This window comes from Astatotilapia calliptera, chromosome 22, assembly GCF_964374335.1.
Source record: "Astatotilapia calliptera chromosome 22, fAstCal68.1, whole genome shotgun sequence".
Taxonomy (NCBI): domain Eukaryota; kingdom Metazoa; phylum Chordata; class Actinopteri; order Cichliformes; family Cichlidae; genus Astatotilapia; species Astatotilapia calliptera.
This window is the reverse complement of record NC_137442.1, coordinates 21,960,995-21,976,738: the sequence shown is the minus strand read 5'-3', so window position 1 is coordinate 21,976,738 and position 15,744 is coordinate 21,960,995. Positions and strand designations below refer to the sequence as shown.

Genomic DNA, 15,744 nt, shown 5'->3' with positions numbered 1-15,744 from the left:
AAAGTATTTGGCTTGAAGCTAAACAGCTCCATCCATGAGTAGCAGCTTCTCTTTGGGTGTTTAGTTCCCTAGTCTCATAGCAGAAACAGTACACACGGGGACATGTAGGTGACAATTTATGGTGGATTTGGAAAATCTGGTAACAACCACGAGGGAAAATCCACCAGGTCCTACTGCAGTGAATAGACGGAGAGCCACTGGTCATAAACCACTAACCAGCAGACCAGACACACACACACACACACACACACACACACACACACACACACACACACACACACACACACACACACACACACACACACACACACACACACACACACACGTTTTCTTTTTCACACATGTCTACTAAAAGAAGAAGAAAAAAAGAGAGAAAGAAACACCCCGAAAAGAATAATAAAACAAAACCCCAGCCCTATCCTTTTTACATTTCCAACGCTGGGATTCAAAGGTATAGGCCTACGTGCCACCCAGAAGAAGAAGTAGAAGAAGGAGCGGGTTCGAACTAGTTCGCAAGAGTAAACAGGGGAGATAACAAAATGACAGTAAAAGTTAATGTCCTCCAATAGCGTTCATTGGGACAGGAATTCTCACCCCTCTTCCGCTCTTTTCAAGAGCTCAGACGGTCTCTTCAAAGCCTGAATAGGCCGAGGGACTGGATGGCTAGACAGCAACATTCAACTTGACCTTGGCCTCCAACCGCGTTTACGTCCTATGCAAAAACACGCACGCACACCATGTCGAGAGCTTTTCTGATTTCTGATTTTGCATACTGTAAACATGTCTGAAGTCAAGTGTATAAAATAATCCCCCACAACACGAGATTATCTCTCATGTCCTCTTTTCTCTTTTTTTAAACTGCTATCGAAATACACAAGTGAACCCTGTCTCCTTTTCAGAACTACACGCATGCGCCTCATTATACGTGTTTATATATATTATATATGTGTTATTTCAATACCTCCAAGTTACTAGGATCAAACTTTTTTTTTCATCTTACACGTCCTATCGGATAAAGCGCAAACAGAGGCGTATCAGCGGGAGACAGAAGTACCCTGTTTAATTCCGTGTATAGCGGTGCAATGCACAGATATATCAGACTTTATTTTTACACTAAGAAGGTTCTGTTGTAAAGAGTGTTATAATATTAGAATTTGTACAGCGAGGCAAACAAAGGCAGGTCAGTATGCATGCGTAAAGGCTAAAAGCGTTGCATATGAGTCATATGTAACTGCCTGGGTCACAACGGTTTTCTTTCTTTTTAAAAAAAAAATTGTTGCATACCTTTAAATAATCGACTCTTGTTTGCATATTATATGTGAAAATAAGCATTTCTCCTCTCAAAATGACGAAATTCTATCATTTGGATGCATGAAACCTAAATGAGCGTAAGCACAGATTCATGTAAATTGTATCTTACGTTCTGTTTTGAAATTAATGCACATCATCCATGCTGGTTAAATCAAATATGACAAAAGTCAAACCCCTCGATAGGTGCAGTCACCTTCCCTTCGCCGCATTTTTCTCCATTTAATTATCTGCTGATGTTTACCGTCCTCTTTGCATAGCCCGGTCACGTGACCACATCTGGACCAATAACAGCGCCACATCTGCGCTCTTGTGCGCGTCAGAGTGGCTTTACTCTCCGGGAAGCAGTATCTCCCTTTTTTCAGTCTGAGGGCTTTTTAAAAAAGAGCCATAAGCTTCAATGTTGGATGCCGTGCTATGACAACGTCACTGCTCCTCCGTCCTCGCTGGGTCGACCCGTCGGTGATGTTCCTCTACGACAACGGCGGCGGTTCCGATGAAGTGAGCAAGAACATGGAGGGTTTTGCTGGTGGCAACTTTGCTGCGAACCAGTGCAGGAATCTGATGGCGCACCCCGCATCCCTGGCACCAAGCACGGCGTACTCGTCCAGCGACGTGCATACCTCCGGGATGGGCGAGCCTGTGAAACAGTGCAGCCCCTGCTCTGCAGCTCAGAATTCGTCCAGCGCGTCCCTGCCGTACGGGTACTTCGGTTACCCGTGCAGGATGTCGCATCACAGCAGCATAAAGTCGTGTGGAGCGCAGCCCCCCTCCGCGTATGGGGAGAAATACATGGACACGTCCGCCTCAGGCGACGATTTCGCCTCCCGGGCAAAGGAATTTGCTTTTTATCCAACGTATCCCTCTGGCCCGTACCAACCTGTCCCCAGTTACCTGGACGTCCCAGTAGTGCCAACTATCAGCGCGTCTTCAGAGGCCAGACACGAGTCTCTTCTGCCTATGGAGAGCTACCAACCGTGGACTCTCGCTTCCAACGGCTGGAACAGCCAGGTCTACTGCGCCAAGGAGCAGCCTCAGCCCGGACACATGTGGAAATCCTCCATACCAGGTAGGCATGTGCCTTACACAGAATCCATCCTTTACAGGAAGCAGCTTTTTGACAATTTAAGTCCGATAGTACACACAGCAAATCCAGTATGTATGGTGCAGTAGTACATGGCGTGTTGATAAAATCTCCCTCACTGTGGGAAGAACATCTCAAATGTATGACAAAACAAATGTAAGCGACAATACAGCAAAGGGCGTTAAAACGACTAGATTAATATGAGGACGCTTTAAAATGCGCTAAGTTGCGTTTTCCTTTGAGAAAATTACACAAATACATTTTTCTATTGTTTTATCAATCACTTATCATTAAAGAGTCAAGCCTGTCCAGTTGGTTTGAGGATTTCTCATTTTCATCAATAACCTCAAACATCATGTTTTATTTTATTTAAAAAAAAAGGTTGAAAGTGTGTCACTCAACTATTTACATTTTCTTTTTTTCTTTTTTTTTCGTGGGAGGGAAATTTTATTCTGAGAGTAAGTTTAGAGGCAGATTATCACATGTTCTTTTGTCTCTCTCTCTCTGTATTTTTTTTCCTTCTCAGACGCAGTGTCTCACGCCGGGGGAGACTCCGGGTCTTATCGACGTGGAAGAAAGAAGCGCGTGCCATACACCAAGGTGCAACTGAAGGAACTCGAGCGCGAGTACGCCGCCAATAAATTTATCACAAAGGACAAAAGGAGGAGGATATCCGCTCAGACCAACCTGTCCGAGCGACAGGTCACGATATGGTTTCAAAACAGACGCGTAAAGGAGAAGAAAATCGTCAACAAGCTGAAAACTATCAGCTAGTTTCTTTTTCTTTTTTCTCTTTTTCTCTTTTTTCTTTTTACACATTTTTTGATTTTTAGATGACGGACAAAATCTATGGGAAATTAAAACACACACACACACACACACACACACACACACACACACACACACACACACACACACACACACACACACACACACACACACACACACACACGGATTAGGGCAAGCAGCTCCTTCATGACCGATTATGATTCATATGTATGTAGGCAAATGTTTTCCCGGAGCTCCCCAGACAAACTTTCCGGACCCACCTCTTCCTGCTACTTGTTGTTAAATATTGTTCAGAGACTCAAGTGGGAGAAAAGAGAAAATGTATAGCTGCAGTAGGCGTGACTTCTTCTTCTTCTTGTTAATATTATTATTATTTTCTTTTGGCATGCTCACTCTCAAAGTGACCTCAGGTGTGTGCGCCACCGAGCTACACCTTTATCTAGACTACAACTTTTTAACGAGAGTGATAAATGGAAGATTCACAGGAAGTGACGGTGTGACAAATTTGGACCTTGTGGGATGTTAAATATTAATCAATCCCGGCTTCTTCTTCTTCTTCTTTTTTTTTTTTAAAAACCTACCCACATGTTTAACTTGTATGAAGTATAGTTTTATCATATGAATCCGTGCTCTCATGCATATTCAGTCCATGGTGCAATTCTTATTATCATGCTTAGATAATCGTCATATGATATGACTGATGTGTGTTCATGTCAATCATAGCTTTTATAATGTGTGTGCGTATTCTTGTGTTTGTAAATAAGTGTAAAAGTAAATTCCGGCGTGATATCCAGGTTGTGTGTGAGTCCCAATATGTCGGCGTTAAAGTCCGTCCCAATAAAATATGGACTTGGTTGAATTTTATCTAAGTTTGTATCCTTTGAGTTTATTTGAGTGATTATAGCTCAATTTAATATAAACATTATTTTTCCTTTAAACGTATTTACCTTACTTAAGAACAAAAAAAAGGCGAATTTTCCTTTTTTACGAAATAGGAATTTAAAATACGATGAAGGCCCGCAGATTTGCTGTAGAGACGCACAGCCAGCTTTTACAGTTATACTATCTCGTAGTGGCTTTGCTGGGTTTGAGGTGAACTTTATCCAGAAATGCTATATACAAATTATATTTAGAAAGTCAAATATTTGAACTGTGCTGTAGACTCCCGTTTGGCTGTGGGATTAGAGGAAATAAATCAGTTGAGGCTGGTCTGTGCTGAAATATAAGCTTACATCGCCATCTAGTGACGACTGTGGAAAATACTGTAGTGGTCAGGACATCCCATTCAAAGCTTAGAGGCCTGAATAATAATAATAATAATAATAATAATAATAATAATAATAATAATAATAATAATAATAATAATAATAATAATAATAATAATAATAATAATGAACTTAGTCAGTAGCCCTAGTGTTTTAGCCTTGACTTTGACCACGCGGGAGAATAAACATACGCAGGAGGAACAAGTGGAACCACAATTTACTTTTTATTGAAGACATATTAAACTTTGCGATATGTCCGAAGTGCTCACACGGACTCACTGCACACTGGAAGCTATTGATTTAATATTAAAGTTTTTTTCTGTGTGTTAAAGTCAAAGTTAAGCGTTTGTGAAAGAGCGCCGAGATTGTGTGTTTTTTTAAACTAAAATCAAAGCAAACAAAAATGTATATTAATATTTATATAATTTGCAAAAAGCCCAAATATTTTCCGGATTGATGAATCAGAAAGTTTCTTTTGGCAAAGTATTCACCTTCGTTGGTCTTTGTTGAAAATGTGAGAGAACAAAAAAACAGTGAACACTTATGAGAATCCCCGTATCTGTTTGATTATGCTTTGTTGTTTTAAGTAGGCTTACATTGAAACTCCCTTTAAAAGGTCTAAGAGAATGCCTTAGAAATTTCGACCTATACCCAACGACTGGATTGCAGAGTTTATTCAGAGGGTTACGTGTTTGGTGTCTTCCCGACAGCACTGTTTCGCACGGAACTGTTTCATTTCAAAACAATGAAAAATAAAAACATGGAAATAAATAACATATTTAATGTGTGCTTAGATTTATTTTCCTAAATAAAATGTGAATTAAAAAGGTCAGAATTTCTAGGTATGGTGTAAATGTTATCGTGTACATTGTGTCTGTCTGTTAAATTGTTATCCTTAAATACTTTCTTGAGAGACTACGTAGAGTTGCGTACTAATCGCATATATATATATATATATATATATATATATATATATATATATATATATATATATATATATATATATATATAGATAGATAATTATTATTAATTTAAACATCTTATTTCATCTTATCATGTTTTTATCACCTAATGACGAGGACAATGTTGTTAATTTATTATTATTATTATTATTATTATTATTATTATTATTATTATTATTATTATTACTTACTTACTTACTTACTTACTTACTTATTTACTTACTATATAGTTTATTCATTAGCATAATCAATATCCTCTTTGTTGTTTGGTTATAGCCAAAACCCCAGTCGCTTAGTCTGACTAAAAATTTCAGCCTTATTTGTGTAGGTCTAATATCTACTTTATGTTCCTTTTTTGTTTGCTGTTCTTAGGCTTTGAACAGATTTTGATCAGCGAGTTTAATTTACCATTCATACGGTATTTACTTTCGTTTGCGCGTTAAAAACCCACCTTAGTAGGATGAAAACAAACATTTGCTATGGGTTGCATAAAGTAAGTCAACAGTGGGCCGGACTATGAACCGTTTTTAAATGCTCTGTAGTGCCATATCTTGTGCTCCTATCACGCACATGCCCAGCTGGCTGATCAGGACAAACACCAGAGCCATGTGAGACAGCAGTCAGAGAGCAGGAAATGTGATGTTACGTCTCTGCCACGTTTTCTGACGTCGGCGCGGCGGGGCGCGCACGTGTTAAACAAGCACATAGATGTGGAGAAAAGTTTGATGTCTGACTCCAGAACGCGCCTCTGCTCCCGAAAAACACGCACAGGAAAGCGTTGAAGAGGCGGAAGCTGCGGAGCGGAAGTTACTTGTGGCATTACCTAAGTGTAAGTTTATTGGCTACGAGGAAGTAGAGCGTGTTGCTATTGGCTTAGTGAAAACCAAAACAAACACGAAAGTCCCGCCTGCAGCCTGAGAAACAACGTGAGAGTCCAAAGCTCAAAGCACAATGCTCCGCCTACCCCTCTCTCCTCGCGAGAGCTATCTTTGATTGGACCGTGGCTAGAAAACTCTGGAGGCTGGACCGCACTGTGTTCAAAAATTGAATTCTGCTGCCACACTAAGGATAAAGAGTGTATTACAGCTTGTTTTAGAGAATAAAAAGGTTTCAATTAGCATGTTGTAGAATGTCAAATAAACTAGAGAATGAGTTTTGAAAGCGCAGAAATTTCAACGCGTTTCTATTTTACTATCAGCTTTTAATTTACACAGTGGAAGGTAATGATAAAACAAAAACAAAACAAGCAATGGACAAAAGTCACTGTTAGTGTTTTCTTTAAATAAAAAATGCGTCCTATGAAATAACACTGGACAATTTGGCATGCTTAGATTGTAGAAACTGTGTTGTACACGATGCACAACATCACTCCACGCGCTGTCAGCCGTGAATGAGCTCTGCATTCAGGGCCGGCTCTTTGCGTTGCTCTTTACATTGACCTTCGCTGTCTCTGAGCATAATGGAGGACAGGCCTGCAACCTTCACTTAGCCTGCAGTGCAGCTTTCAAGCTTGATAGCGTGATTTTGGAAGATAATCTTGTAATACAGCACAAAGACCCCAAGCGGACATAAGCTTACCCAAGACCGTGACAGCGGGCCAATAGAAGCACTTGACCGAGATTATATGAAAGCCTCCTCCATGCCCCAGTCGGCGCCTCAGTCTTTATAGACAGAGCGGGTTTCCTGTCCGGATATCAGATCATCTCATTTGGTTTCATGTATAAATGCCCCAAAATGTACTGTCTTCATTCACGAAGGGTATACAGACTAGATTTAAGAAGGATGTACCGGCAAGGATGCGTCAGTCAAAGCTAGCCACTCGTTTGTAGGTTTGCGAACACCCCCAGCACAAAATTGTTCATTTTAAATGGTGGTCAACAATAACAAAGATCATTATACATAATATGTCGAATCAATTGTGTGATCAGTTGATCTGTGATAACTTGAATTCTTATTATGTGGGCAAGTCGAAAAGACTCCACGGAAACGAAAGAAATACATCTGTTGTTGTTTTTTAGAACCTGCTGTCCTTCTCTTATATAAATAGCAAATTCACTGAATCATCTTACCTGATTTAGAAGATTCATTTATAATAAGTGAAGCAAATTGTGGGAGTTTCACATTTGTTTGTGAATCCACGTAAAGAAAAAAAAAAGAATTAAAATCCACTTGACAGTTTAAAGTATAATCCGTTATTTCACGATGATTTGGTAACCATGAGGGCCATTTATATTTGTGAACGAAAGTAGAATTTTTGAAGTCGCCCATTATTATTTGAGCTTAGATTCAGCAATTAAACAAAAGAAAAAAGAAAGAAAAGAAAAGAAAAAAAAGAAAAAAGAAAAAAGAAAAAAGAAAAAAGAAAAAAGAAAAAAGAAAAAAGAAAAAAAGCAAGAAACTCGGCGTTGCGTCCGCAAGATGTCAACATCTTGAGAAGATCATTTCAGCGCCGAGCAAGCTGAAAAAATATACAACAGAAAAGGAAAATACTGAAGGTTAATGTGGTGTAAAAATGTGACTTTTTAGTAAGAAAGAAAGAAAGAAACGCAGGTCGGGATTTGCGTTATTTGACGCACACTGCGCCTGTTTTAAGACCCCAAACAGATTTTCTCTCTCTCCTCGTTTAAGTAAAACTAAACGTCGCATGGTCGTGTAATTTTATCAAATGTCCTTTCAAAGCGATCGTTTTTTTCATGTTGTGGGAGATCGCAACTAAACACTGGAACTCAACCAAAGATCTGGCGCATGTAGGCTTCTAGTTTTATTTATTAGAGGACTGAAATCCAACTGGTTACCTATAAGAAATAAAATAACTAAGATCTTCTAAGAATACTCACAATTTCTGGGTTTATTTGCCGAACGCTTTTTATGTAAAAAAAAATGAATTTTCTATTTCATTATTCTATTTTGTACTTTGTGAGGAGTTTTATTTTTATTAATGAAGATGAAATCCTTTAATTTCGCTTTACTCGCGTCTTGGTTCTTTCTCGTATTCCTTGTTATTCTTTCAAATGACCTCTTTGTAAATATTCTTTTATTCCCCACACCACTTTATGTCCTTTTGTCCAGTCCCGCTCCTCCTGGCGCCTTGTTTCTCATGACACCCTCTGCAGGCTAATCCAGCCTTGTGATTCTCCCCTGACTAGCCGGAGGCGCTCCCGTTGACCGTGGAGTTGGTCAGTTTCGCCTTGGAGCCCTTGTGTGGTCCGCCAGGCCTCTCTGTCATCGCCCTCGTTTCTGTCACCTGTGGATAAATCAACAGATGTTCGCTTAATCGGGTTCACGTTTGCTGATATATTCCAGCTCGTTCGTTTGTAGCAACCAAGTGCGAGCTCTGATTGTTTCATGTTTCAGTCTGATGGTTTTATAATCCCCCAGTAAGATGGTGGCGGCTGAGCAAGCCCATGTACAATTCAAGTTCAAAAACACTTTATATATTAATGTAGTGCGATTTTTTAGGACACACAAGCAGACGAATTTGCAGTTTGAAGAACTGCTTTGGCGAAACAGAAATAAAGGAAGCCATGATTAGTCTACTCTAGGCTAATCTGTTGGCTATTTTGGTAGTGCAGTTCCCGGCTGGTTTATGCGCAATAAAGCAAAGTGTTTAGTAAAATTGTGTTTTATTGAAAATATAGGAACACGCTCATTAAAAGGCACAATCAAACACCTGTGTTCTTTTTGTGTTGGTCGACTGTTTGTGTATTTGTTTAGACTAAGGAAGATTTTGAGATGAAGAATCTAGTCAATAGATCCTCTGAGGTGCAGGTGTGGTGGCCTATTTCTCAGCCACAGAATGAAAACAAAAAACAGCCTGTAGTAAAGCTCTGAGCTTTTTCTTTTCCTTGAAGACTGAAACTACAGGAGGTTTCACTGCAGGAGATTGAATACTCCTATTTAGCCCCCTTTACGGCCTATAGGGCCTACCTGACAGGGCGTTAAACTGTACTTTCAGATCCTCCCCACACTTGATTGTTTACTTGTTGTCTGACAAGGTTTTATGGCACAAGGATTGGGCAATCTACACGTCGCATTCTCGTCCTGACTACAAAAAAAGAAAAAAAAACGGAAAAACAATGCCAAACTATGCCACTATGCCAAACCAAGGACTCTTATTTTGAAGTGTTGCTATTTTATGCACAATTTTCTTTAATTGCGTGTTTGTTCTAAAAAAGCAAATCCAATGTGTGTTTATGCGTGCTGTGTGCGTTAAAGAAAACACAACAAGGAAACTTTAAGGTCATAAAAACGAGTGCCCTTGAGTAAAGTCACTTATTTGTCTGTCTTGGTGTCAAATCTATTGAATAGTCTCGCGTGGTTATGTCTTATACCCCAACCCCCTTTATTATTACTATTATTGTTATTATTATTATCATAAAACTTATCAGCTAGATGCTGACTGTGGATACTAGGCACAAGACAAAGCTGAACTCTAAGGGGTCGCTTTGAGCACGAAGTCACACAAGGAGTGTGTTGTTTTCTCTTCTATTAATAATTTGGATAAAAACCACAGCAGACGGTTAGGGCCCACAACTCTAATAACAGAAATACTATTAGCTGCTTGCAATTATAAATTCACGTTATCAGGCAATCTTGCGACTCAAGGCATGAGTGGATGCAAAGGCAATTAAATGGAACTCCATCCGGGGCAAATGGAGCCCTTTGCTCTTTGTGAAGGACCCCCTCTCTCCCCGAACTTGAAGTCGACCGAAGAGACAAAGCTTTGGCTTTGAGAGCTTTTACGCAGCGCCAGACAGCAGTTTTTTTTCTGACCAAAAACAACACACGAAAGGCGGACTGAGGATCCACAGAACGACTTCCTTTGACGAAAGCACATTTGACATAAATCTGGCTCTCGGCTCACTTGTATCAACTGTTTTATGATCACTGTCTTTGTTAAAATTAACAAAAATTGTAATATTTCTAGACATTTCTTAGAGAAATACCGATTTATTCAAAGGAGAACTCTTACCTTAGCTGTGTACAGACACATGTTTCTATGTTGCTGAAATTCCCCAGCTGCTGACTTTGAGTCAGTGTAGGTGGTGACTTCCTATCACGCTTGACCGATTTTGTGGTGTCTGTCTGGCTTGAGGGGAAAGGCGCACAAGAATACTATAGCAGCTATAAAAATCCAGGTCTGTGCAGTGCTGGCTTTGGTTTTCCTGGGCATCCTGTCCTCAATTACAGCTTAAAAGCTTCGGCACAACTCTTAGAATTTGTCTGGATTGACCGAGAGGCGGAGCGTGTGACCGCAAAGACACTCGAGTTGTTTGTGTCCCTGCAATTTATCCACATTAAACTGCCTGTAAGGGTCTGGAACGATTCATATCAGGTTTTTTCCGTTTTTCTTTTTGACACAATCGCTGGGTTCTAGTATTAGTTGGTTCTCGCACAGTATTATTAGTATGTATGATATTTCAAGGTCATGTTTCACATGTGCCACCAAGAGCCCCTCGAATCCCTATATGCACATTGGGCAGTGGGGGCAGACCAGCCGCGGCGGTCTTAATCCGAGCTCAGGTCTCTCATTCACAGCACATTAGAGTCAAGTTGCAGCCTCTCCAAAACAAGCTCCACGGTGGCCTCAGAGCAGGGAGCCGGGGAATGTGCACTGTGGCGTGTTTCCCCAATTCAAATAGCAGAAATTTATTTCACAGGATTCAACACATTTCTTATCTTGTTTTACTTTAGTTTCTGTGAGGAATAGACTCCATATGACCATATGACAATCTTAACCATTTGGATTATCTACATCCAATACTTAAAAATATTCATAGAGTACATTAGTTGCTAACATGTTCCGAGCTATAATTGTAAAAATACTGACAGCGCTGTTATTTTAAAATAATCCATTAATATGTGTTTAGAAACGATTTTAAACTGTGGTGAGATTTACGTAAATGTTTTTCGTTGTTCATCTGAGTAAAAATATCACGGAACTGGTGGAAGTTATTATTTGTCAGTACATAATGATATCTAAATGTCATGTAAATTTCTGGACGCCGTCTTCTTGCTTAACAGTGAACATTTGGATACATATTTGGACCAAAATGCTGCGAGATCGCCATGCGTAAAAGTGGAGCAAGCTTGACTGTTGCAACTTTAAAAGCTGCCAGCAGATGCATAAACTTGTTAACTTGAAGCAAAGCAGAAGAGCGAGGCGAAACCCGTTAAAAATGGAACAATGTTGTTATTCAGCAACAAGCTAATTAAATATGGACATTGAAGCATTCTATATTTAGGCAACAGACTGTACCTTTCAGCTGATGAGTATTTTTCTCAACAATTGATCGCTGTTGCTTGCGGAATATCTGTCAGTTTCTTCTAATGTTGAGGGTACGTATTAACTATCACAATAATTTCAAGTAAACGTCTTAATATTATTATTTGATAATCCATTAATGGCACAAGGTTTTGTACACACACTGTGTGTTTTATGTCTTGAAGTTAGAAACTGTTCCTCGAGCTACCTATTTTAAAGACGTTTTGAATTTATCCTGTCAAAATTCCAGTTTGGTCTTATAATGGTTCTAAGACAAGGCTGTGGCCAGCTGAAACATTAGCCGCTACTTTGAACATGACCCTGATAACCAAATGCCCACTCAGCCAAATGCTGTGCCGTAAAAGCCACCTAATGATGACCACTCAGACATTTCTAAAAGCGGACTTTACAAATAAGCTGTTTTCTTCCTCTGATAATGTGTTGTTCGAGTTATATAGTTCATATTAGATAGTTTGGACAATGTAGTGTTCATGATCCTTCTTTTTTTTTCATTTTGCTATTAAACAAGTCTTCATGCACATTTCCCCCCGAAAGACTGAAAAGTGATTTCAGCATCTGAGGTGTAAATAGACTGCATAAAACTTTGACTGCAACAGGCAGCATCCATTTATGGTTCATCATTCTCCTGACACGGTTGCATGTTAAGGAATTTATTTTTAAGCAAACATGGCGATAAAAGCACCAATGTCAAGCTTTAGGACACACAGCAGTCATGTCTCTTACACTCCTACACGCACACACTCTTTCCTGCAAGCGCACGCGCGACATGGCGCGCGCTCACACACTATACGCGCGCACACACTGCACGCACACACAAGTGGGGCCTGAAAATCTGTCAATTTCTGCCGTGTGGTCGGTCACGTGACCTCCTCCTCCGTGGAGTGGATGGAGATGACTCTCACGTCAGCCTACGTCTCCCAATTTCTGCTTAGCGAACCTGCTTCAAAGAGGCAAGAGGCACGGCGCTTCAGAGCCATGTTCAGGGCGGTTATAGAGGAATCGTAGCCCAGCAGAGAGTTGTAGAAGTGGGTGAATACGATGATGGATTTTGACGAAAGGGTCCCCGTCGGATCGAACATGTATCTGCCCAGCTGCACGTATTATGTGTCGGCGGGCGCTGATTTCTCCGGTCTTCCATCGTTTTTGTCCCAGACCCCGTCCACCCGCCCCATGACATACTCCTACTCCTCTAACCTCCCGCAGGTTCAACCCGTCAGAGAAGTGACATTCAGGGACTATGCAGCCATTGATGCATCCGGTAAATGGCCGCACCGGGGGAACTTGCCTCAGTGCTACCCCAGCGCGGAGGACATGGTACACCGGGACTGCCTGTCAGCTCAATCCGCCGTCGTAGGGGACATGTTCGGTAAAAGCAGCCCAGCAGCCGCCGCTGCCGCATACCACCACCACCACCACCACGCGAGTGCTGGCTCCGCTGCTACCAATTTCTATGGGAATGTGGGCAGAAATGGAGTGCTGCCGCAAGCTTTCGACCAGTTTTACGAGACGGCGTACGGGAACGCGTCGGAGAGCTCCTCCGCGAATGGCTACTCAGGGGACAAAACGGCGACCAAGCCTCCCGGCTCCGTGCAGGAGGAAGCGCCATCGTGCCCGGACAGCGAGTCGAAGGAGCAGCGGGATGAAACGAGCAGCCCGGAGTTGTCTTCCGGCAACAATGAGGAGAAAACCGGCGGCAGCAGTACGTATTAAAGTCAGCGCCTCGGTTATGAGAGAAAGTTTGCAATCTTGCGCGCCGCTGTTAAAAATTTTATATGCTGTTTTATAAGCATATAAGGTTTATAGAGGGCCTGCAGACCCCCCACCCCCTTCCCACCCCCCAACAAAACTTTGTTATAAACTGCAGGATCACGTGTTTGGAGTTGAAATTGGCCGTGAAAGACACCAAGGCGGATATTTTTCTGTAAAACTCCCCGATGTTTACCAATATATATAATAGCCTATATATATAATATATATAATATATTACCAATATATATATATACCCAGTAATGCCCAGCAATGAGTTGCTATACAGATCCGCGTTGATTATATCCACTTATTATGACCGTGCTTGTTTCACGGGTTCTTAGCGTTAAAAAGACCCCTTGCATGTAATTGAGGGTGGTGCCTCTGGTTTAAGGTTTAGCACACACGAGGTCTTATGTTAAAGCTAGCATGGAGCTGCTGTTCCTACTTGTACATTTCCCCTTTATTTGCTCTGTAAAAAACAAAAAACAAACAAACCAAAAAAGCTTTCACGTAAAACTCAATGCAGCAGAGTCTCATTTACCTGCGTCTACCAGAGGCGTCTACTTTAAAGTGAACTTGTTGTTTTCACTTGCTAGTAAAGGTCAAAGCCCAAGTGTATTGTCTAGCGAGCCAGCAGCGAATGGCTTGGTAATCTTTCCAGTGTAATATAATATCAGTATATATGACACTTGAAAGGTTGAAATGGGAAATATGTTATTAATGCTTCATGTTCAGGAAATCCTCTCATGCGTAATCTGGGCGACATCCCACCCGTATAAATCTCTTTCTGTAAAATAGTCACGGCTAATTTGAAGTGTTTAGATTTTCTGTGACGCCTGTATTTCTTCTTCTCCCTCTTCTATTTCTGTGGCTTTCAGGTGGACAGAGGACCCGGAAGAAAAGATGCCCTTATTCCAAATATCAAATCAGAGAACTTGAAAGAGAATTCTTTTTCAGTGTGTACATAAACAAGGAGAAGCGGCTGCAACTGTCTCGGATGCTCAACCTGACCGACCGACAAGTAAAGATCTGGTTTCAGAACCGTCGCATGAAGGAGAAGAAACTAAACAGAGACAGATTACAATATTATACGTCCAATCCTCTGCTTTAGGGGGGTCGGGGAGAAGACGGCCACAGCTCCATTAGTCCTCTGCTTGTGGGACTGGTTACGTTTACAGACTGAGACTGACTCGCCTGGCTGTGTCTCTCCCCGTGTACATTGTGTACCACATTGGCCGCAGCAGCAGCAGCAGCAGCAGCAGCAGCAGCAGCAACACTGCTCGATGGTTAATTTCAAGTTCGAGGACAACAGTATCTTGTGATCTGCAATACTCAAACAAAGAGGGAGTACGAACAGAGGCGGTCCGCGGACTTTGATTTCGCTCCTCATTGTCTCACTTTTGAAAATGTAGATTTTTTGACATCGCCAAGACTGTGTTTGCGAAGGCCTTGTTCATAATGTGACCTAAGACGCTTCATTTTCCTTTCGCGCGAGAAAAAAAAAAGAAAAGAAAAAAAGACGTAATGAATTGACTGATCTAGTGTATTTTGTATTCAAAAGATCTGATTTTTTTTCTCCTGTTTTTCAAATCAGAAAACTTGTGGATTTAGGCTGATGGTGAATATCTTGCCAACCGAATCTATATTGGTGTGACCAAAAAAATGAATCCGACGGATGACAATGATGTGGGTTTTTTCTTGTTTTGTGTGCTTATTTATTTTGTAGCCTCTCGTTTACCATCTTACTTTGATGCCACGGCTATCCAAGCTAAAATCGGTTAATACACGCTGACTACTGGGATCCCATGTTGTAGTCTGAGCTGACCTCAAAACGAGCTTTTGTCGTATTTTCTGTGCCCTGCAAACCAAGGATTAGCAGACTAATTTTGTATTTTGCGTATCTTTCAATTTCCAAATCAATTCTAAGATGTCTCTTTTGATTTTATCAATCCAGTATTAATAATCCAGGTCTATGGGTCCGTGTGGATTTGCACTGAGGTACACGCCCCGAGATGTTCACAACAGGTAACCTTACGCGGTGGGCCCCTTCGTTTTAAACAAGATTTTCAGTTCACGATTCTTGAATCTTGACAATTGTCGTTTAAATAAAACAGAAAAAAAGAAGAGAAAAAGAAAGATGAAGATTTAAAAAGATTAATTTTTCATCTTAATTTTTACCGTCAGGGCGAGGCTGGCCAGGATGATCACACTGAATTTAACTGCTTGGTCTGCCCGAAATATTGTGTATCATCATTATATCATTATATTTCCAAATAATAAAAAGTGGAATATTACCGAAAA

The 15,744-nt window shown here is 40.9% G+C and overlaps 2 protein-coding genes and 1 long non-coding RNA gene across 3 annotated transcripts; 2 read left to right on the top strand and 1 right to left on the bottom strand.

The window, feature by feature from the left end:
- Positions 1–1,626: 1,626 nt before the first annotated feature.
- Positions 1,627–4,045, top strand: hoxa13a (homeobox A13a). The gene is made up of 2 exons (XM_026157437.2): positions 1,627–2,377; positions 2,919–4,045. Exons 1-2 carry the CDS (start codon positions 1,726–1,728, stop codon positions 3,164–3,166), a joined length of 900 nt encoding a protein of 299 aa, XP_026013222.1. The 5' UTR covers positions 1,627–1,725; the 3' UTR covers positions 3,167–4,045.
- A 4,102-nt stretch (positions 4,046–8,147) lies between these two features.
- On the bottom strand, positions 8,148–10,642 carry LOC145423637 (uncharacterized). Its single transcript, XR_013904696.1, has 2 exons — positions 10,381–10,642; positions 8,148–8,652 (listed from the first exon to the last, which is right to left on the bottom strand). It is a non-coding gene; the product is annotated as an uncharacterized LOC145423637 (long non-coding RNA).
- Positions 10,643–12,334: 1,692 nt separating this feature from the next.
- On the top strand, positions 12,335–15,744 carry hoxa11a (homeobox A11a). Its single transcript, XM_026157248.2, has 2 exons — positions 12,335–13,393; positions 14,322–15,744. The coding sequence occupies exons 1-2, from the start codon at positions 12,733–12,735 to the stop codon at positions 14,552–14,554; spliced, it is 894 nt and encodes a 297-aa protein (XP_026013033.1). The 5' UTR covers positions 12,335–12,732; the 3' UTR covers positions 14,555–15,744.

Bases quoted from the DNA above. Each gene is read 5' to 3' on its own strand.
- hoxa11a (XM_026157248.2), top strand. From the start codon at position 12,733: ATGATGGATTTTGACGAAAGGGTCCCCGTCGGATCGAACATGTATCTG. The intron at 13,394-14,321 runs GTACGTATTAAA...TGTGGCTTTCAG, and splicing joins GGAGAAAACCGGCGGCAGCA to GTGGACAGAGGACCCGGAAG.
- hoxa13a (XM_026157437.2), top strand. From the start codon at position 1,726: ATGACAACGTCACTGCTCCTCCGTCCTCGCTGGGTCGACCCGTCGGTG. The intron at 2,378-2,918 runs GTAGGCATGTGC...TTTCCTTCTCAG, and splicing joins GTGGAAATCCTCCATACCAG to ACGCAGTGTCTCACGCCGGG.